Genomic DNA, 22469 nt, shown 5'->3' with positions numbered 1-22469 from the left:
TATGTTACAACCATAAGGATGGTATAGAATCAAATCTGCATACATCTTTCTTTGGCTCCACATCTACATTTTATTTTATCCTTTTTGTCCTCTGCAGCATTCCTTCCTCAAGCTGGCGAAGCCTCTATCCAGCCTGACGCCTCTGATTGTAGCTGCAAAGGAAGCCATAAAGAACAGCAGTCGCTAGGGTGTGCCCTCTGTCCCCACCTGAGGCTGGAGCCCTGCCTGTGATGTGTGCGTTCATGGGGGCAGGGGCTTGGGTGTATGGGTGGTGGGTGACGTGACAGTGACAGCACAAGGAGGGGGGTTTGTGTGACATACAGTGACAGCACAAGGACAAAAGACCCCCAGGCCTCATATGTAGGACGGACATCTGGCCTTGCAGCCTCTTGGCCAATGCTGCTGAACAGACCTTGCCTCCTCGTTTACTTCTCCAGCAATCTGTACATGTAGAGCAGTCCATCACAAGTATGTGTGTGCGTGTGTGGGTATGTGTGTGTGTGTGTGTGTGTGTGTGTGTGTGTGTGTGTGTGTGTGTGCGTTCAAACTGTGCACATCTCTTTGTGTCATATGTCTTGTTTGGCAGCAGTCACTCTCCAAACTAAGAAAAAAATCATAAAGAAAATGTGCTCATTTTCAAGAAGAAACGTCAGGAGCTAAGAGGAGAATCTGACGAAACTGAAGAGCCTGTGACTCCTCCCCTGTCCAGCTTTAGGCTTGGTTTTCTTTCCTGTAGTCCCTCCATGGAGCACAATCAGGCCACACTTGCACCTGCAGTGACCAGCTGATGTGAGAGAGTGACTCTGGGACCCAATCTTTGCCTGCATGACTATGGCTCTGTGAAGAAACATTGCTACTCCTCTGCGGATTGTCACAAGGTGGCATATTTATGTGTATGTGTGTGTGAGTGAATGTGTGTAGGGGTGCAGCTACAGGGGAAACATTCAAGAATAATTTCACATGACCTATGCCAGCTTTAAACATCTTTCATTAATCCGCTTCACATTGGTGAAGAGATACGGGTCTCTTATTTCATTTGAGCCCACTTCTCTCAGTGTCTGCCGTAGAGTCACTGGAGTTCACGTTATCTGCAGTTCATTTGCAGGTTTTCTCTCTAAAACTGGCTACATGTTATCAGCTTTAATGCTCTGAATATTTAAAAATACTGAAACACTGTTAGGGCACAATTTGTCTACATAAAACATTGAATTTAACCAGAACTATAATGTGATCCAGCTGTAGATCATACAAGCAAATATTTGATTCTAAATATATAATAGAGGAAAGTGATACATATTCAGTTGTTTTGGTGGTCATTTTTGTGATGTAGTTAGAGACACTTGCACTGACATGTAGATGATGTGTCGCACACCTAAATCACTCTCGGAAAACTATTAGAATGACTATAAAATGGTGCCAGCTTCATTGTCCAATGTGAAAAATTCAGCAAATCATTCTTAAATGCATTCATACATAATTCAAACTGTAGCATTCGGTGTGTACAAGCATCTCAAATAGGATTATTTATAGATATTCAGTATGTGTGTCTTAATGAATGTCAATCCCTGCTTTTTATTATATCAGGCAATTAAGTATGAAATACTGTAGAAGTAAAAACAAATTCTAAATCAGAGACTCAACAGAAATATACATGTTTTCATTTAAATATCTATATTTGATGAGGGATTTTCCTTTTTGAGCTGCTGGCACACAGTGGATTGACATTAAAGCCTTTATTCTAAAACTGTGGCAAACAGAAGGTCATGTAATTATTTACCTACAGAGAGTTAGAGGTCTAGTGCCACACTTTGTCACAGTTTCTCATAGTGCCCCAAGCATCCCTGTGACCTTAAACCCTTAGCAGGAAAGATGCGCGCGACAAAAAAAACATGCAAACATAAGATACGCTGAACATATTCAGTCCAAAATGATCAGTCAAACCGGCAAACACACGGAGGGAGAAACACATTTTCTTCATCATGTAATTAATCAATTATTTAATCAGCTATTTGTGGTGACTTAAAATGATTTTCCCTTTGAGAGACATCTAAACTTTAAAGTATGAAAGGAAATGTAATATGCAGATAAAAGAAGTAACTTCAGTTTAAATGTGATGAAAGTGATGAGAATTCCTCATTATTAAGTCTTCTTATATTGCAGAATACATTATATGACTGTGATGTTTGGATTAAGTGCTAACCAAAATCCTGACCTGCCTGTTCAGGTGAAAATACTGAATATACACGGATATTCACGTCTAATGAGGCACCAGTTGTCCTCCTCGCCCACCCTCATCCCCTCCCTGTCCTCTCCTTTGGTATTTAAGATGCTGCTCATTCATGCTTCAGTGTCCTTTTCGTCCTTTAATGGTGTCTTATGTGACTTTCTTTCATATGCTCTTTTCTTTTTGAAGTGGCGTTTTTGGAACGTGTGGCGGATTAGAGAGGGGGAATGTTATCCACTGAGCGAAGTACCAAGTGCCATTTTATGATTGTACCTTGTCCTGATGAGCACTGAAAACAGAAACTGAAGTAGAGGCTCATATTTTTTGCTAACGTTCCTTCCATACATGGTTAGCGTTTAAACTCATTCCTGTACAGAAGTTATCTACTTTGTGTTGGTGTTTGGTAGCTTTGTCAGGCATTTCCCGTGTAGCATCCCTCCGTGTGTGAGTGGTGTGTGTTTTTGTGTGTTAGGGGGCTACCTCAATCTGCACTAGAAGATGCCTCACTCGTGTTGTCCACCTTAACTTTGAGGTGCAGGGTAGCTGCTTAGTCATATTGTACCTCCATTGTACAGCAAATGTACAGAAGATGAAGGAGTGATATTAGACAGGAGGATGCAACAGAACTCATGCATGTAAAACAAACTATACACTGTATCTCATCTTCAAATAGGTTAAGATTGTTAGGATATGTATGTATGTATGTAAATATGATGGGAGAAAACCCCTTTTTTTCAGAATTATGTAACTTAAAATGACAATATTCAGGTTGCTCTATGGTATGTATCAATAAATGTTTTGCACCCTGGAAAATCAAAAAAGACAAAAACAAACACACAAGCTGTCTCTGCACTCCTGGATCCAGCTCTCCTGTTTGGGCTTTATCGGACACTCCTTCATCTGGACAGAGAGCCGATGGATGCAGCACTCTGTGTGCGGGCCCACACAGTCTGTCCTGAGTACCACTGCTGTGTGTTAGTACATGTATGTGTGTGTGCGGTAGGTGTGGGTGGCCTGTCAGGAAGCTCCTCGGGCCCTGGGACGTTTGGCCTCTGCCCCATGTACAGGTCTGAACTATGAGCACAAAGGTGAATTTCGGGACAAGAGACACTGCTGACCTGCCCCTTTTCTGTGGTTGCTCCTGTACATTCCTATCTTCTGAATGTGTAAACCTGTACATGTGGTGTGAAAATTCCTCTATTAATGTGTATCAAGAGAATGGAACAAAGACAAAAAATGTTACTTTTTAAATTATTATTATCATTATTATTATTATTACTCTTATTATTGTCTAGCTTTGTAAAACTGCTGATCCATCTGGCATACCTCAGCAGGCCCTTCCCCATCTTTGAAAAAGGACAAATGAGTGACGGGGAAATGAGGTTTTGGATAAACTATTTTTAATTGTGGTTGAAGCAATAGACTTTTTGAACTTTGAATTGTGCATGGCTGTGTCTTGAGTGTAAAAAAACAAAATATTGCAGTTTGGGAACTGGACTGAAATAAAGGAGGAAGAAAACCAGAGTTGTGGCAATGTTTGTAGGCGATTGTGATTCTTAGGTTGAACTTCTTTTAATTGTTTATGCCATTCATGGTTTTCTGTTTTCATAACAGTCAAGAGAATAAAACATGATATGAACTGATGGAATGTAAAAGAAGATGCATTTAAGGACCAGTGTGTAGGATTTAGAGGTCTAGTTGCAGTTGTTGGTATGTTCCAAAAGTGTAAAAAACGTAAAAGACCCAGTCTAGAGCTAATATTTGGTTTGTCTGTTCTGGGCTGCTGTGGAAACATGGCGGACTCTGCCACAAGAGGACCTGCTCTCTCTGTAGATAAAAATTGGCTCATTCTAAGAAAACAAAAACAACTTTTCTTATTCGGGTCAGGTGATTTCACATATAATGAAAACATACCTACAAATATTATATTCAATTTATACCAATAGACCCTAAATGTTACACACTGGGCCTAAATAAGATGATACATGAATTATGAATTGTACATACTGCAAGTTTTTCTGCATAAAGGTGACCATCAAAGACTTTAGTGACAAATTACTGCCACATTATTCACAGTATAGAGTAACATCTTTAAAAAAAGAAGTGCTATCTATACAATCAACTTGCAAAGCATAAAAAAATATGTTATAAGTTAAACAAAAGTGGTTAAAAAAAGTCATACAGAAAATAACGTTTGGATAAAAATAAGAGGAAATGACATTCAGTCTGTCCAATATTGCCCTGCACACCTCTCGACTTTGCAAAATAATTCACCAACGTGCAATTAATAGTGAAGAATTCAGCTCAGAGTAATCATACACAAGCACAGACATCCAGTAGGTTGAACAACTGTTGGTTCTTTGATGAGCGCACAATTTGTTCACCACATAGTTAAAAAAACCAAAACATTCAACCCTCTCTCAGGTCACCGCAGAGGTCACATGGCGGTCAGCTGAGTAGAAGTGATGATCCTCAAACCTATGTTACCAGGCATCTCATCAGCCATCTGCCCTCCTTGCTTCCTCAGCTTAAGTCTCTGAGGGTCTGTGGTGTCCTTCACCAACCCAGACAACACTACTTGGCCCATAAACTCGTCCTTCACCGCGTTGCTGTTCCACACCTGAGGAAGACCAGTCAGTTTGAAATATATGTAAGAATTCTGCTGTCACACATTACAAAATGACCACAGTACATCTGCAGGGCTTCAACAGAGGGGTGGTGAATCTGATTTGATAATGTTGAGCAATAACGTTATCAGGCAAAGACCTGTGCTCTTTATTACAGCCAGTTACAAGCTACCATTAAATCTGTCAGTTGATCACCAGTTATATATGTAAGTTTTTCCAGTTTATGGATTCAGTCTGTTCGTGCTATAATTGTTATTAGTTATCCTGAGCACATAACATACGAGCAGCTTAAAAAGCTGGTAGAAATATATCTCTGAATTTTATGATTTTTTTAGATGAACTGAGGGATGATGTGCCTCAATAGGTCGTAATAATTCTCCTCCCTCTTATGCTCTCAAAACCATTTCAAAACACATTGGATCATTGAAAAATGCATTGTCTTTGAGCCTGAAACAAGGCTGTTTCTGTGTGAAAAGTTTAATTTTTGGAGATACATGCTCTCCACAGGACAGTGAAGGAGTCACTGAGATTAATTACAGTCCTCAGGACGAGAGTGACGCCATCTTACCTGCACAGTTATGGGCTTCCTGGGATTCTTCCTGTAGAAAATGCCGCTTATTGCAAACTCTGGTTGCAACGTGTCCTTCTTGATGAGGGATTTGACTGACCGGCCCTCACAGGAGATGATCACATAAGGGTCTGCACCTGCATAAAAACATGTAAAAATCCATCTTAGCAAACCAATTTGGTGGATTACAGTTTGTTTCTGTTGATTAGTAGATTTGGGGTAAAGTCTGGTTTGTGTAGCCCTCTAACCTCCTGTACTGTCCTGGTTCTCCAGCCCTTCGGCTCCGTGGACATAGACGTGAGTCACAGCTTGTGGGTATCCAAGAAATGAACTCCAGCATCTCACTTTCGGCTTATCCTCTGTCAACTCCCTGTGAGAGTAGAGGAGAGAACCCGGAGAGAAATAGAGCTCCTGATGTTACTATCAGCAAATTAGAAGACATTGGGAGTGACATCATGCCTGTGTTTCATAAACACAACACTGGTTGGACTAGCCAGCTTGGATGACTTGTATGTGAGCAAACATGAATGGGTCGGTGTTTAGGTCTGCAAACAAGATCGTCAAAGTCTGGCAAAACAAAATCTTTGGCCAAGAAAAACAGGAGGGATGTTACTGTGAAGTGATTTAATATGAACATAATTTTATAGTCCTCCGAAACACTCATTTGAGTGCTTTCGTTGGATATAATCCATCCACCAGAACAACCTTGCTCTCGATTTCCCTGCACTGTCTCCTAAGACCTGATCATTTCAAGATATGTAAACATTAAACATTAAGCATTTCTGCCTGACAGCCTAAAACACATAGTCACTGGTTTAACATTGCACCTCCATCACACCTCGTACCTGCAGTTTGAGTCCACATCTGTGAAAACCCGGATCATGTAATCCCCCAGTGTCTGAGGCTTGAAGGTGGTGGGGATGATGACGTAGCGGCCCTGTTGGAGCGTAATTCTCATGAATACTGTACGAGCGTTGATGTAGGTGGACGTCGCCACACACTGTTGGGTCAGGATGTCATGCATCCGATACTTCCTGTTCAGTTCCACCTGGGAAAGGAAAACCATTCGGGCTTTATTTAACGTTCATTTAGAAATCACTGAACAAATCACTGACTTAACTCTTTAAAAGTATTTCTGGCAAATGATTTTAACGATGAATGCATTTACATGAGGACTAGTATCCTGGTTATGTGTTTGCTGTAAACATTTTGTCCTGATTTCAGAAATAGGATACTGTGACATCTAAACATCTTATCCGATAAAATATTCTTTGTTGGTGCAGAACATAGTGGCTTAGATGGTGAGAAATCAAGATAAAACTGCATGCAGATGATTAAAAACATGGATACTGTTAGAATTGCATAAGCAGGGAGATTAATTACCATTTTTCCATATTCAATATAAATATCAAATCCCTAAATGAACAAAACCAGGATAAGACTTAAAACTGAGATAGCAGTGTGCATAAAATACATTTAATATGATGTAATAGAGGTGTAAAAATACATTTTAAGGACTTAAACAGGAGCTAGAGGAGTAATAATTTACTGTTTTCTGTCTACAGAGATTATTCTGCCTCCTGGTGGCAAAATAGTGAATAGAACTTAAATCTAATATAAGTGTGTATTTTGTCACTGTGTTGTTGAAGGTACAGAGTAATATAATGCTTGCACTGGTAAGATTAGTGTCAGTTAAGCAAGAAGAAAAAAAACATCCTGTCGGACCGGCTCCAGGGTTATACTGCATATGCATTTTTGTCTGAATAGTTAACAGCCAACCATTAGGTTAACATAATAATTACAGTCAACATAGTTGATGGGATTCCCTCAGACGTCCACTGATACATATTTTTAAAGTAAAAGTCATTTTAAAAGTCCCCTGATATACTTCTCAAACAGGAAGATACAAAGTGTAATAGATGGCAACATATAAAACAGAGAAAATGGACAGAATGTCTGGAGTCTGGACACATCACTTGCTTGATGACCATAGATGACAAGGGTTAAATCCAGGTTCAGGCTCACAGCCGTTCAGTGGGACCGTGTGCACGCAGCTACCTTTTTAATCACATACTCCTTGTGACACCAGCTTTTATTGCTGCCCAGAACCTTCCCCTTTGGCAACACTTCTGTCAGCATGATAAGAGTACCTTTGAACTTAGCCAGATCTCTGACAAGTTAATCACATTAGGGGAAATGCGATGTCAGTATTGCCGCATACGGTTACATGGCCTAATTTGAATGTGACAAACTAATCCCAGTAAGTAAGATAAAAGTTTTACAGCTGCATAAGAGGACTGCATTGACTTACAGTTGAGTTAAAACCTCTACTAAAACACATTCCTGAGTTTGTACTCAACTCTTTGCATCTTACTGAGAGTTTAGAAGAAATTGTCACTAAATGTGTCCACGCCGTTTTTCAGCTTGAAACAATCAACTAAAGAATGTACATTTTTTGTGATTAATCACGTATGATTTAGCGTCTTGTGGAAATGGTCTGTTTTGGTTCCGATAAACCTATCAAGTAATGTCTGCCTGTCATTATAAACATAGAAAAAACATGTAAAAGTCAAATGAAGCCAAAATCTTTGACCAAAATGAAAGCCAAAATGTGATGAAATGACCTTGTTTTCACCCAAAACAAACTGACCCTTGACTAACGTTCTTGTCCCAGACGAAGACCATTTCCTCTGTACTCCTCTCTAATCAGGCTCACCAAGATCTTGCAATGTTACACAAACTGTAATTTACCCATGATTTATAAGTGCTTATTGTGCAACACCCAGTCATAAATCAATCACCAACCATTCATTAGATAAATGGTAGTAATAATAGTATGTTGGATGTATAGTGGAAGTGCTACAATATATGTTACCTTGAAGACACCAAAGCCAATGCTTAGATTTTCTCCTTGACCAACTTTTCTGTGGATCTTCATGTCCCTCTGTTGTAAGGAGATTAGAACCTCATCTTCCTCCTTTGTAACATCAAACAAGTACTGTAAAAGATGTAGAAAATAAGTTAATATATGCAGCATGTGTTACGTGTGCATGAACACATTGATGTGAGCAGAGTCCAGTACCTGTGGGTTCTGCAAGAATGTCTGCTTGTGGTTAGCACAGCCACCGCAGCGGTTTAACAGCGGATCTGCATTTTTGGTCCAGCTCCCAAAGTGCACAACTTCATTCCATGTCTTATGGACACTGATCAGCGAAGTATTGATGAGACGGCAAACATCTGCATCTGTGAATAACTTGCACCAGTCTGTGAATGACATCCTGTGGATGTGAACAGAAAATGCATAAATTCACTCTGAAAGAGGAGATAAACTCCTCAGATGGACTGTTGTAATAAGAGGAACTTACCAGAACTCCCCATCATCCTCCACTGTTATGCCAAGGTTGCCCCTTTCCATGTCACCAACCTTTGACCATTCTTCAGAGCTGAAAAAGCAGCAAGCAAAGCAAGTCAATTCTAATTCTACTAGATACAAATACATTGTTTTAAGATTATAATCTCCACAAAATCCACCTTCTGAGCCATAAAATGTGGATATAAAAAGTTTGAATTAGCTTTTTCACAAAGAAAGGTTCCTCTAGTCAGGTTAGAAGAAAGATCAGTTCTGCAGCATTATCAGTATATTCCACATTATTCTAACCAAAATGCAGCACATTAGTCCCATCTCTGTCATTATGCATGACAATGGTGAGCTTGTGAGTAGGAAAGTATGTTGGTTTGCTCACTATACAGCCCCTACTTCTTGTTCTTACTCAGATTTTGGGGGGAACATTCTGAGCGTATGGATGGACAGTGGATAGAAGTGGATAATACCACAGGATATGTGTGAAAAGGTGCATACTTCTCCATTAAACGAGCAAACTACCCACTTTCATCTTTAAATCTACAGACAGTGCCTGTTCCATTTTGACACCTTTCAAAATAATTTCAGCTTTTCTGGAAGAAAGTTCTCACCTGTCACTCCAGGCTCCTTTCCACTCTGTCTTGCCCCAGGGGTTCCTCATACGGATCAGAGGAATGGTTTCGTTCTTGAAGTAGGCTAGCAGGCCGTGACCCAAACGCACCTTCTTCACTGCAGTCACTGAGTATGCATGGCCTTTTACCAGCCCGTTTGCCATCCTGAGCTCAATTTCATGAGGCTGTGCCTGATGAAAACATGAAAAGAACTTGTCTACTACAGTATGCTCAGGTTTTATGAAGTATAGCGACAAAGAAGCAAACATTCAGGAAGAGTACAGACCCTAATGGAGCAGCTAATGATTCCTCCACGGTCATAAACCTTTAGTAGATCCTCAAACAGCTGATCTTGTTTATTCTGGTCCTCATAGAAAGCTTCTTTCTCCAGGTCGATGGCTTCAGCCACAGCTCCACTGAAATCCACCACAGCATCTCCAGTGTTTCCCCCCTCCAGGGACTCATAGCAGCCAGCAAGCCTGGACACAGAAGGTGCAGGGGAAGTTTAGTAAGAAGTATGTAAGAAATATTTAAATATTGAATATATTGTCATTTATCTGCAACAATACAGAATACATAATACAACACTTTGTTTTTCAATTCAAATGTATAATATCAACTATATATAAATAAATACAAATCTATTTCTGCTAGAAGGACAATGTGGTTGAACTTTACTGACTTGGCGTAGGCCTTCTCCAGCAGAGCACTCCAGAATTCGTTGTTGTCTTTTGAGTGACAGTAGATGAGTTCTCCGTTGATTGTAGGCAGCCGGTCGTCTACCACCACATCCACCCACTCTCCAAACACCCAGAACTGAAAGTGGAAGATTCCTGCATAGTTCTCTGGGTGTTTTGGATCCCACTCTTGCTCACTATAGTCAGGAATTACCTGGAAACACACACAAAACACAATGCAGCAAATGTTAAATGTGTGTGACTAATGAGTCATTTTCAGCTGAAGCAGTAAGCATCACGGGACTATTCCGTCTTTAAACCCCCTGAGGTCAATTCCTGCTGCCCTCATTTAAACTGTGCTTTAAGCTGGTTATGTGCCTCAGTGCTACTGTACCGGCAGTTTCATTTGTGCTCATCAGAATACATAAGCCTTATTAACATTTGGTTACTAACATTAAATTGTCCAGCCCCTCGGCTTACACGACCAGAATAAAGGAACCAAATTAACTCACCTTCTTCCAGAGGTTTGGCTTCAAAGCCAGACAGGAGCAGGCGGCGACAAACCAGCAGTTTCCCACAACTCCCTGGTTCAGGTCATGGGAGCTGATGCCCTCCACAAACAGATGGGGGTCATTTCCTATCTCCTACAACAGAGAAGTTAACATGATGCAATTTACAGAAGATTTACAGTCTAGTTTGTGTAGTTTAGAGGTATGTGTGGTCTTTTCAGTTCGATTGTTGTTAAAATGCTCTCTATTCTCATATGGCATTTGTGATAATAACACTTTGTATTATCTCTCCGAAAAAGGCAGGTGTTTGTTGCCATGTGGGAATCAAAGAGAGGCCGTCACTTTATTATGCCCTTCATCTCAGTTCTTTTGTCAATAATCTTTATAATAATCTAAAGTGTAGTGATGGTTCAGTGATTTTTCTACTTTAACTAAGTCAGTCTGCAAACCACCTTGTACAGTGAAATGTTGATTTCCCTGATGGATGTTTACGATGGACCACCACCATGTGCCACTCACCCCTGGTCGTTTCCACTCCACAAATCCAGGAGGTGGTTTCCTAAAATACAGCGATGCACTGGTGGCTGGGAACTCTGGATCTTCAAACAGCGTCTTGTCCTTGATACAGTTCCTCTTCAGTTCAGTGTAGTGCTGGTTTTTGTGCGGGACAGCAGAGGAGAACATGGTCCAGATGCTGAAGTCTCACAGCTGCAGATTGATGACAGACACCAGACGTTTTCAGACTCTATATAGTGTTTAAAAGTACTTTATGTGGGCAGGATCGCTCTCCACCCTCTGCCTCTGAGAACTTTTTGGACAAAGCCTGCTTTTGTGCATCCTATAAATCCCACAGCAGACTTCCCTGTAACCCAGAGTCCCTTTGGAGAGTCTAGATTCACTGCTGAGCATACAGTGCTTGTATGATGAAACATAAACTGTTCTTTACAGCATTATAAAAACTGAAATAGTCATCTTCACTAAAATTGGGCTGTGATTACAGTATATTATTTGGTTTATATGGAAAAAACCCAAAAAGGAAAGCTACAGTTAAGCTAAAGATATCTCACCAAAGCTAACATTGGTTTTATTAGTCTGATGCTATGATTGTCTGATGGACAAAAGGAATTTACAAATGTCTTTTAAACTGAACATTTATCCACCCAGAAAAGCAAAATAATTACATGTCCTTCACAATGGCTGCTACAGTGTGTGTCTGATCGGCACTAAACTGTCACATTCAGTTGGAATAAGATGGTTTTTGCAGAGAATAACTGTATTTATAACAGAGGATGTGATGAACAACACAGCTGTATTCTCCAGAGGATGATGATATTTTAACTCTTGATCTTTTGGTCCCTTCACACTGACCACTCAGGGCTGCGTTTGGACAAGACACGCCAATATAATCATTTTGGATAAATCTTAATATTTTATTTTTGCCAACAACAACACAAAGTCACAAAATCTAATTTAATTTACTTGTAAAAAAGCAACAAGAACTTAGAGACAGTTAGTTCTTCCCAAGAAGCCCCAGCAAAAAAAGACCCATGAATTTTTTCTATATTGTACAGAGAGGGCAGAAAATGAACCAGATCTGGCACAGAGAAATGAAATGTCTCGAACTGCAACAGCAACAACTAGAAATTAGGTGGTAATGTCTTAGATGTAAATTTGAAAAAATACCAGAGATAAAAACCCCAGAAGAGAAAACAAATGAAGAGAAGAAGACACTTCTGATAGAAGGTACTGCTGATAGTACCTCTCGGAGAGCAGCAGGATTTCTTCCTGCTTCACAATAAGGAAGTCTCCAGGTGTTGTACCTGCCTGTATCGCCCTCCCACACACAAGTAGCCTATTTATGCACATTCATTGTTACAGCCACACCCTGGCAGTATTTGCTCCTGATTTTATTACCTCCTGTTGTTTAACATTAGGAAGGAATGAAGTTTCTTCAGATGTATGTGGCTACCATGTTTTTTTGACTGAGAAAATAAATCATTCTGTGGGTAAGGGGGTAGCAGGGTTGCGAGTCTGTTCATGCTGTGTGTGAGTGTTATCTGTTTGAGAGTTCCTGGCTAATGTGGTCAGGCAGGTTATTTTTGGTCGGTTATTTGCTCTTCTTTAGTGGACCATGAGTGTAATACAGGACTGTAAAACGTGTGTTTCTTACATCGAGAGCGTCTGTTTACAGTATTTGTTCTTATTCTCTGTTTGAGCTTTTCAATAAAAGTGAGAGCAGTTCCTATTCCAGACTTTTGTAATGTTAGAGACATTGATTAAGTCTTTTTAAGTGCTGTCAAAACAAGAAAATGAACACATCAGATCAGATAAGACAACAGATATCATCTGGCTGGCGGCATGTTTAAATATTTCACATTTTAAAGAGTAATTTGTACTGAGAAAACCTCTTTATAAAGCAATAAATGCCCACAGAGGAGTGTGGTACATTACCTCTAGACTTATTAACACAAGTCGCCACATGTCATTTAGTAAAGAAGAACAGGTTGGAAGGGTTTGAGGCAAGAAAGGAACTGAGGTTATCTCATTTAAAAGTATTGAAGTGCTGGTAATGAATCAAAGAAAACACAAGGAACTACATAAAGCTAATACCATGAAACCTTATGTCAAGAAACTAAGTGTAATGTTTAGTATAAGAAAATGAAAGCAACACTCACCTGTAGTGGGCTGTCTTATCCTTACAGTTACAAGCTCAAACACATTTAACGTCCACTTTATAAGATCTGTTTTTGACAACAGGCAGTTACACCTTTCTCAGAACCAAATCCAGCTTCTTTAGTTTGAGTTTCTGGCTTTGAGGGTTTCACCGAACACATTCATTTGCACAATAACTCTGACTGAAAACTGGTCTGACGAGAACCTCTCTGCAGCAGGAGGTGTTGTGCAAAGCTACATGATGAGGGAAGGGGAGACTGAGACTGAACACCTCCCACCACTCAGCAGCTCATAGGTGAAAACAAGAAAAAACTTGTCCTGTTCAGCATCTGTTGTTTAAATTAACAACAGAAGGCACCCATTTAATTTAATTCCTCTCTCACTGTATGTGCTGGATGTTTCATCTAGCTATGTTAAATCATTTATTGTATTTTATTTGGTCTTTAAAATAAAAAATAAAAATCTTGCAGTTAGCCAGAGGTCACTTACATTGAACAAACACAAATACATTTGCTGTCCCCAAGCAAGTGAACTGTGGTAATAAGGCAAACTGCCAGGCACTCAGTGGTCTTAACTTTTAAGGAGCACAAGCAGCAATTTGACTCCCTCAAACAGACACATCTTGTCTGGATAATTCCAGCTTTGAAACTGAGGGCAAAAAGAAAGCTGGTGAAGAATGTTTGTAGGGAGCCAACAGTAATATGGTAAATCCATGCAGGAGCTAAGTAGACAGGATGAAGAACAAACTGTAGAAAATCCTAAAATGAAAGTAAATCATTTGGATTAGCAGTGATAGGAGAGAGGATCAATGCAAGGCAATGATCAAGAGTTCATAAGAAAATGCATGTTTGAGAAGGGGAAAGCAAAAGTATCTTGTCACACAGTGGATGACAAGAACATATTTAAAAAGAAGACAGCACAATAAAAGGAGTGCAGACCATAAGGCCGAATAATCTACAGTCACTTTCACAATCAACAATGCACTCAGTAAATGACAGGCTATAGTTATGAAAGGGCAGCCAAAGTGTGGTCTGATGGTGGCACTATGGAAAGGGTCACAGGATCTCCCTGGTGGGAATGTATATGTTCTCAGGAAATTTCATAGTTAGACGAGAAAATGATAGATCATTTATACAGGTATATTGGTTGATACCTGTTTATTTATATGGTTATTCATTCCATAATGTGTGTAATAAAATGTATTTATTGACATACATATTTAGTCATTTCATTCCAAGAAGCTTGGGTCTATTGGCCCACAATCTTGCATTATCATCACACAAATGTAATGCACAGACGTCTTTTTTTCACTTTACACCAAAGTATACTTATACACAAAATATTTCATGAATCTATAAGCGCACTGAAATAAAAGAGATTTCAACTTCATGTGCTTCCTCTAGTGCCACCCAGAAAACAAACATTTTCTACCCCACCACTAAGGCTGTACAAGTTGCACAATTATTGTATCACTATGTCGTACACTCTGTCCATTGCTTTAGTATTTTGGGACGTAAGGAACATTAAAGCCTCTTGGGGCTATTAGCAGAGATTTAGACTTTTCATTATGCTGCAAGTAACAGCTGATAGCTTTCTACTACAGCATAGATCTGTCCCATGCTACTATATATCAATATAAGATCTACTCCCTTGTCATGTTTCTAGCAAACCCTCATCACCCCAGAGAAACACTTTTGTGATATATAATGGACACTATGAACAGGACAGGTCAAAGAGAAACATCTGTAGAGCCAATATTTGTGAGTGTGAAACTATTTCTCTCGAAGCCAGGAGGCGCCAAACCTTGACCCTCAATGTCGTCAAGATGTGAAATTTGAAACTGATCCAGGGAATGAAAAGTGGGCTGACTGTAAAAGCACAGAGCATTTGGAATAAGAGTACATTCTCTGGCACACATAATCCACAATGTCAACTGAGCTGCCCAGGATTTTCTATCATAATGACATCCAAGATTAGACCATTGTTCACAAATATTGATTGGACTCAAATATGAATTCCTAGGTTAAGTATTTCTACGACGCCTGTTTGTCAGGGCTTTTCTTCTATTATTGGCTTTAATTGAACAGTTTAACTCAAGAACAAACTGTCACGTTTTAGGGATATTTTATATTTTATTCTACCTAAAATAAATAACTATTTCTGTGTTTGAAAGCAGAGAATGAAAGAACAAAATGAATAGTTTAAGACTTCTTGGTTAATCTGAGCTGATAATAACCCAGACAACGGCCAGACATTACTTCTGTGGAAACTTTCAAAGGCATTTACAGAAAGAAAAAAACCTTTTGCTGCTGATGCTTATGACCTTACCTGACCCTGAAGGGTTGGCAACAAAGACAGGTATTCAGTTCTCAGTGCCTGTGTTAAACATTTACACACTTTTAAAAGTACATTAACAGTAGGAGATAGTGACTGATAACATTTTAGTTTTATCTATTTTTTTTGTCAGGATGCCAATCCAAAAGTTGAAGTCAGTTTTATTGCAATTAAAATGTTGGCTTTCCATCAGGAATAAATGTCCAATTACATTACACACACATCATAGCCAATAGATGGCAGGACAGCCATTAAGGTAAATATGTTCCTTTATATGCGTTTATAAAAGAATGCCATCTGTGTGTCCATACTTGAGCCCTGCAGTAGAGGCCGCCAGAGCAGCATATTCAGTCTTCAAACTTTAGCATGTCAGATCCAGTGTTATATGATAGCAGTGGGAGGTGGGGGGTTTTTCCAGCATAACACAACAACAATACAAATGTGAGTTCTGGTCTTACGTATTACGTATTTAATAATGTGAATGTCAACAGCAATGAGCTGATGTCTGCCAGTACAGCAGATACAGTGCATCCACATAAATGTTCTGTATGTTATTATAGAAGAACATTCCTCTCATATTCTACGTCTTAGATACATGTAGGGATTATTGGGTGGCTGTAGGAATAATGAACATACAAACTACCCTCTGTATTTGTGATGTTGACTATAATTACAGCACTATGGTGGAAAACTGCCCAAATTAAGATCCAATGCAGTTAATATAGTTTCACTGATCCATATACCATATAAAAGTTAACTAAAAAAATGCATTTGAGTTAGTTTGCTTGTTAGAATTCAAAAGAGCATGATGGAACCTATTTTAACATTTTCATTCAGTCTCAAGTGAAAATTAATAAACTGACAATGTTTATAGTTTATAGTTCAACCATTGTTTGACAACCACTAAAAATGTGAGATAGATTTCCTGTTCCCATGGTGATGAAGATGGTTATGTAGTGATCTACACATGAAGACAATACTATTTTTAACTCACAAATCTTTTATCTATTTATACATCTCTCAATAGATTCTTAACGCACATTCAACATTGGCCATCAGGGTTGCATACACAACTCTTTTTTTTAGTTTGACTGAAACATTCTGAATTATAGATTTATCAGCGAATGGGGAAAAAAATGATGTGCAAAGCACTGTTGCAGTGATTTGATACAAACAACGAGACTCTGTTGAAGATCTGTGAAGATGAGAAAAGAAAACAATCTTTAGGTGGGTGGCACTGTAATAAACTCAGAGACAAGAGAAGTGAAATACAACTGTTTTAATTGCAAAAGGATACCGGTTAATACATTGAATGAAGCACTGAAACAAGCCACTGTGACATTGCAAAATACCACTAAAAAGGACACTGTAAATTTCCAAGAAAGAAAAGTCATTCATTCGATCAGAAAGGCATACATATGAAAGAGCTCAGGAAGGGAGCGTATTTACACCATGATAAAGTGTCCTGTAACTCTACAAAACAAAGTGTGTTGGGAGGCCTCCTCATTCAAGACGTTTAAAAATGTTTTACAAACAGCTGTTAACAAAGAACAAGCCTTTGATGTCCCATTTCATTTTTTTTTTATCAAAAGACAGTAATCTAAAAAAAGGCACCACTGTAGGTGATGAATTCACACCATCCATCTTACATGGTGGCGGGCCGGTTAACACAAGACAACCAACATTTTATGTTTTATATGCTGTAGCACTGTAATAAGCTGTAGAAAAATCCAGGAAACAGGAATATTATTAGCATGTAAGGTTATACAGAACCAATAGTTTGAGAAAAATGACAACAAATGGGAGTTTTTTGTACAAAATGGTGGGTAAAGTGAGTGTGTCCCTGCTGTTGGATTAGCTGATATTATTAGCTATTGTGCTGGTGTGACAGCACTCCCTGCAGGAGAAAGGTGTAGTTCACAGCACCAGATAGGTTTGATGATGGTTTGTCTTGAGCATTAGGGGCTGATGATAACAGCTATTCAAAGCTAATCCAGAGGGCGGGCACCGGATCACTCCTAAAACATACAACTTTCAGACCGTCACATCATCACAATGGAATAACTGCATGGAAACTTCAGTTTTTAGTTCATTTCTTATTAAGCTATTAGGTATAAAAAGGCCATTCCTACAGAAAATATTGTTTTAACTATTCTTGAATCCGAATGCATAGATGTTAATCTAAAGGATGCTACAGGTGCAGCATTTTTCTTTTCAATATATTGAGATATTAATTGTGGTCACGCATTGCAATGCTGGCAAGTAGACAGTAAAGTGTCTGTTGCTGTGATGGATAAGTAGCTCCCTGCTTTGTGCTTCAGTGTTGTCCAATTAGTGATTCTCAAACTTGATTCCCTGCAGAAATCTGTGAAAACTCTTCAGTAGATTTGTAAGACACGCGATGCGAGTCGTGACAATAGAGAAAGTATGGCCATAAAAAGTTGCACACAGAGGCTTGAAAAAAGTACTAGTGTTTAGAGCTCATGTGAGCAGGTTAAAACTAGAAGAAAAATTAAAAAAAACTAGACCAGTACCCTTGATATAAATTAATAAACTTTATAAAAATTTAAAACCCACACATAGATTTAGACAACTGTTTTCATCTCCCCTGTATCTGAGAACTATGCTGAGCCATGCAAAATAAGTGAAATACCACTACTGTTTAGCGCCCTGATAAAACTCTAATTGCCTCAGATGAGCATGGTTTAATCTTGATGTTATTCTGATGCATTAAAAGTAACATGCATAAATCTCCAGGTGAGTTTTCCTCCAGAGTTTTAAACTGATAAAGTTACATATTTTCCCCTTTTTATAATTCTTGGTCTAAAATCATACTTTGGCTTTGACACCGTTATTTATTTATCTTTGAATTTCACAATTATACGATAAAATGTCCCCGTTAGTTGTGGTGATGTAAACTGGCCTAAAAGGGAATTATTTAGACATAGTCAATAAAAAACAACAACTGTAAACTGAATGTGCATTGGCTTCTTTTTTATGTTGAAAAAGGGGCCTAATTAATTTTTTATTTTTTTCCTTTGGTTGTTTTTATGCACCATTAGGTCCTTCAAATCAGCTTTCTACATGCCCAAAGTTTCATAATCATTCATCAATATCATGCACTGCAGTTTGTGAAAATCTAAAACACAGAGGGTATATACCATGTATAGCCTACGGTCTATGTAGAGGGTCAAAGTAGAGGAAACACCAACATAAAGAATTCACTGAGGGCTCTGTGGGATGCTTTCTTCTTACATTGTTATTTCCTTGTCCCTGATCAGACAAGATGAAAGCCAATTATTGCCAACATCAGGATTTTGAGGCCTCTGTGGTTGCGGTTTTATAATCTCTCATATGTTCCACTGGGAACATGAATTCTCATTGAGGAGGCGTTCGCTTCTGACCGATAATCCTCTTCAGTCAGGAGCTGGATCCCACACATCCTCACCCTCTGTGGTGGGACTTTATATTTTGGTTCTTCTTTTACTTTGACCATACCCTGTATCATGTTGAGCAAATGTTAGACAGACGTTGTAGTGAAGTTATGGAAGCACAGCAATGGACATTGGGCAGAGATGTTACGATGGATAGCTATAGACAGTATTTACAGCGGGTTAGAAGGACTTTATCTGGCTTAGCAGATTTCCTCTGACAAGGAACCATTACCTTTCACACCTTTAACCATAGGGCAGAAGGACAGGAGGACATGGAGGAACGTCACGAATACAAGTGATACAAAAGTTGAGTCAGCTTTGACTAACACCCCTAAGAATATCCATTTGCTGCTTGGAATTCAGTGACTGAAATATTTAGTGCATCCTTTAACAAAATGTTTTGAGGCCAAAGTGAAATTTTTACACCGTGAAATCTGCTGATTAGTGAAATGTGTGCCCTTTTGAGAAATAGTTGCTAACCTCCACATAGAAACGTATGTCTGAACATTAGTGAGCTGAAACAGATTTTTAAAAAAAGTGGTGTTTTGTGTTATTCTCAAGCAGCAAATGGTGTCATAGCCCCGGTGGCTAAGGCCTTAAAAAGACACAAAGAGTAGTTCTCCTAGACAACAGGTGGCACTGTGAGTGAAGGTGGAAAGCAGCAGAGGTATAAAAACTTCTGTGTTTCAGGCCATAAAGGAGGCAGGCTCCAGGAGGAGAGTCTACATCGATTCGCCGAGAGAATCATCATCATCCAGAGATAAGGGCAGGTAGAGATCCTGCAAACAAAGAGAGGGGTTAGGTGACAGTTAGGAGCGGGGAAATGATGCATTTAGAGACAAAAAAGGGCAAAAAGATGACAGGCCAGGAGAGGGAGAGATGTCCGGGGTACCTTCTGCTTGTTGTTGAGCCCTGGACTGTTGGGGGTGGAGGTGGGGGAATGCTTGGAAATCGGGGTGGAGAGCTGGCTGCTGGAGCCTGTCCCGTTGGCTAAGAGAGCCCACAGAGCAGAGGAGAGGGAAAGAGGGAGGGAAGAGGAGGGAAACAGGAGAAAAAGAGGTAAACAGTAGTGCGGATTAGAAAGTGTGCAAGAGAGGCCTGAACCAAAGAGAAATCCTTGGCTCTGGAGAAAAGTCATTCCTGAACTGTGGCCTCATTTGGCCGCAGCGTAGAGGGACGCTGTTAGTCCAGGTCTAGGTGGCTGACAAGCTCTCTGTTTGTTAGATGACATTTTATTCACTCACTCTGCGTCCTGCCACGTTGCTAGGCTTCCCTCTGTGTGGAACATTGTGTTTATATCTGAGAGTGGTGCGATGTGATGTAGTTGTGTGTGTTAAGTGCTTTAAAAGAGTTTTTTGTCTATAAGAGATGAAAAGGATTCTGAAGACTATAAGCCAGATGGCCAGTGTAAATTTGAGCCATTGAGTGTTGAAAACACAACGCGGATAAAGCTTCATTGTTAACCAACTTAATGCCACTGGCTTCATTTAACCACTCAGCCAGATACACAGACCTACAAATGTGGACTTAACAAGCTGTTTGAACACTTTAAAGGACAACATCACAAGTTGTATTATCTTGGAATCTTAAAGCTAGTATTCCTAAACATGAGCAGCTATCCCACATACTGAACGGAGTGAGCAGCTGTTTTATTTAGAGACAGCCTTTCTCTGTGTACAGCAAAATTTTCCACACTGTCCAGGTTTGGCCCTTCAGTTCAGTTCACTACACTGAACTAGAGATAACTGTGATTCATTGTGGGCTTTTGTCTCAGGACTGTGCCAAACCCAGTGCACCCTAATACAAGTTGGGTTTTTTTAATGCCAGGAGCTCTAGAAAGTGCTGCTTAGACATATATTTTAGTATAAAAAGAGATAAGATATAAAGATCCCAAAATATTTATTTCAACCTCACACACACACTCATAAGAAAACTGAAAACTCTCATCAACATGATTTACATGCACTAATCCCAGTTAACATAGGCAAGTCACATACGTTCTTAAACTCTGCCACGACCACATTATCACCCTGTTGACCTCTCAAGTATTACAGAGATGGCTAATGCTCAACAGTTTACTGCCTTCCCAGCATGCTGGCCAACCATCTGCTGTCATAAAGGCCAGGCATCCCCCGTTACTGATCAATAAAATATTCAAGACCGCTGAAGGACTGAGTTAACCCGGAGGGCTGGAGACACCAACACCCGCCCACCGATGGCGTAAAGTACAGAAACACGAACTGCGGACTACCTCCTGCTGCCACACTGCCAGCTCTGAGAGCATCAACTCTCTGCAGTTATCCTACAGGGGATTTAACAACTCACCTGCTCTGTCTTTCCACTTTTGGAGACACACTGTCACTTGCTCATACTTTAACAGGATTTAAGAACACATACCAAAACCTCCACAGTATGTGGGTGTGTCATCGTGGTATACAACAATAACCAGTAGGAGACCTAATACAGTGTTACAAAACACAAAATCTAACAGTTGCGTAATTTAACCCAGTTATGTGAGGCATGAGAAAAGAACTGAAACTTATTTGGATGAGTTTTGCTTTTCCAGTGTTCACAGATTGTGAGGAAGCAAGCTTTTTCTTCACATGCCTGCACCTGATCAGATTTCATGACACCAACTGTTCAGCCAGCTAACGGTGCAGCTACATAAACTCAGATAGCATTGAAACAAAGAGGTATAGCACTGTTTTCCAGTGTTGTTAACATAAAAGATTTAAACATGAGCAGGCACCAGTGTCTCTATTATGTTCCATTGCCTCCTGGATATTATTAAATGTTAAAATGCCTGATTGTCAAACAAACAGCTGAGAGCTGTTTATGCCGTCTTTGTTTACTTTTCATGTTTTATTCATGACTTTTAATAGGAATCTGCATTAGCAACATTAAATCTCATCAGATTTAGTATAAAAAAAACAAAACAACCAAGGCTGGTTTATTATACTAAACAAAGATTTAGTACAATAAACAAAGGCTGGACTTTTACTGTCCCCATTCTCAAGTGTTAGAGGGTCTTTATGAGGCGTTGTAGTGAGATTAAGGAGCTGATGTCGTCGGCCTAAGTAAAAACAGTCTGACTCCAACTCTCGAAGCATAACCAGAAAACACAGAGGAATCACGATTTTAACTCATTTTCTGCCTTGAAATTCCGACACCAAAATGTAAATTACAGTTGAACATAACCCCCCCCACCAAAAAAAAAAACATGTAGTATTGTTGTTGAAAGCTAGCTTGATGGTATTTTTAGCAATCATCTATGATACACTATTGATCCTAAAAGGAGAAATCCATATTTATGCTCATCATTCCCTTCAAAGTAAGATCAAAGGTCAAGGTTTTGCAACACAAACCCAAGAGCTGATCACTATATCACTCTGCTGACATATTTCATGTTGTACTTGGAAACGGCCTGGTTTTATTTTCCACCAGCTCTTTG

The 22469-nt window shown here is 39.5% G+C and overlaps 3 protein-coding genes across 4 annotated transcripts in view; 1 reads left to right on the top strand and 2 right to left on the bottom strand.

The window, feature by feature from the left end:
- The window catches only part of LOC127364484 (serine/threonine-protein kinase PAK 3), a 29255-nt gene extending 25507 nt beyond the window's left edge, over positions 1-3748 (top strand). For both annotated transcript variants that reach the window (XM_051402077.1, XM_051402078.1), the window contains one exon: positions 98-3748. In XM_051402077.1, coding sequence (XP_051258037.1) covers positions 98-187 — 90 coding nt within the window. In that variant the 3' untranslated portion in view covers positions 188-3748. The remainder of the gene's footprint in view (positions 1-97) is intronic.
- Positions 3749-3777: 29 nt separating this feature from the next.
- Positions 3778-13487, bottom strand: LOC127364483 (calpain-5). The gene is made up of 13 exons (XM_051402076.1): positions 13253-13487; positions 11097-11285; positions 10581-10712; positions 10074-10282; positions 9678-9870; positions 9392-9582; positions 8785-8862; positions 8502-8697; positions 8295-8417; positions 6265-6467; positions 5668-5789; positions 5420-5556; positions 3778-4844 (listed from the first exon to the last, which is right to left on the bottom strand). Exons 2-13 carry the CDS (start codon positions 11259-11261, stop codon positions 4662-4664), a joined length of 1932 nt encoding a protein of 643 aa, XP_051258036.1. The 5' UTR covers positions 11262-11285; positions 13253-13487; the 3' UTR covers positions 3778-4661.
- A 3361-nt stretch (positions 13488-16848) lies between these two features.
- LOC127364487 (neuronal migration protein doublecortin) overlaps positions 16849-22469 on the bottom strand; it is a 28468-nt gene continuing 22847 nt past the window's right edge. Inside the window, exons 6-7 of the mRNA XM_051402082.1 lie at positions 19911-20008; positions 16849-19797 (exon numbers count right to left, since the gene is read on the bottom strand). Of these exons, the coding sequence (XP_051258042.1) occupies positions 19741-19797; positions 19911-20008 (155 nt within the window). The 3' untranslated portion in view covers positions 16849-19740. The remainder of the gene's footprint in view (positions 19798-19910; positions 20009-22469) is intronic.

Source organism: Dicentrarchus labrax, unplaced genomic scaffold (genome assembly GCF_905237075.1).
Source record: "Dicentrarchus labrax unplaced genomic scaffold, dlabrax2021, whole genome shotgun sequence".
In the NCBI taxonomy this organism is placed as follows: Eukaryota; Metazoa; Chordata; class Actinopteri; family Moronidae; genus Dicentrarchus; species Dicentrarchus labrax.
Note: the sequence above shows the minus strand (reverse complement) of the source record. Positions and strands in the feature narration are given on the sequence as shown.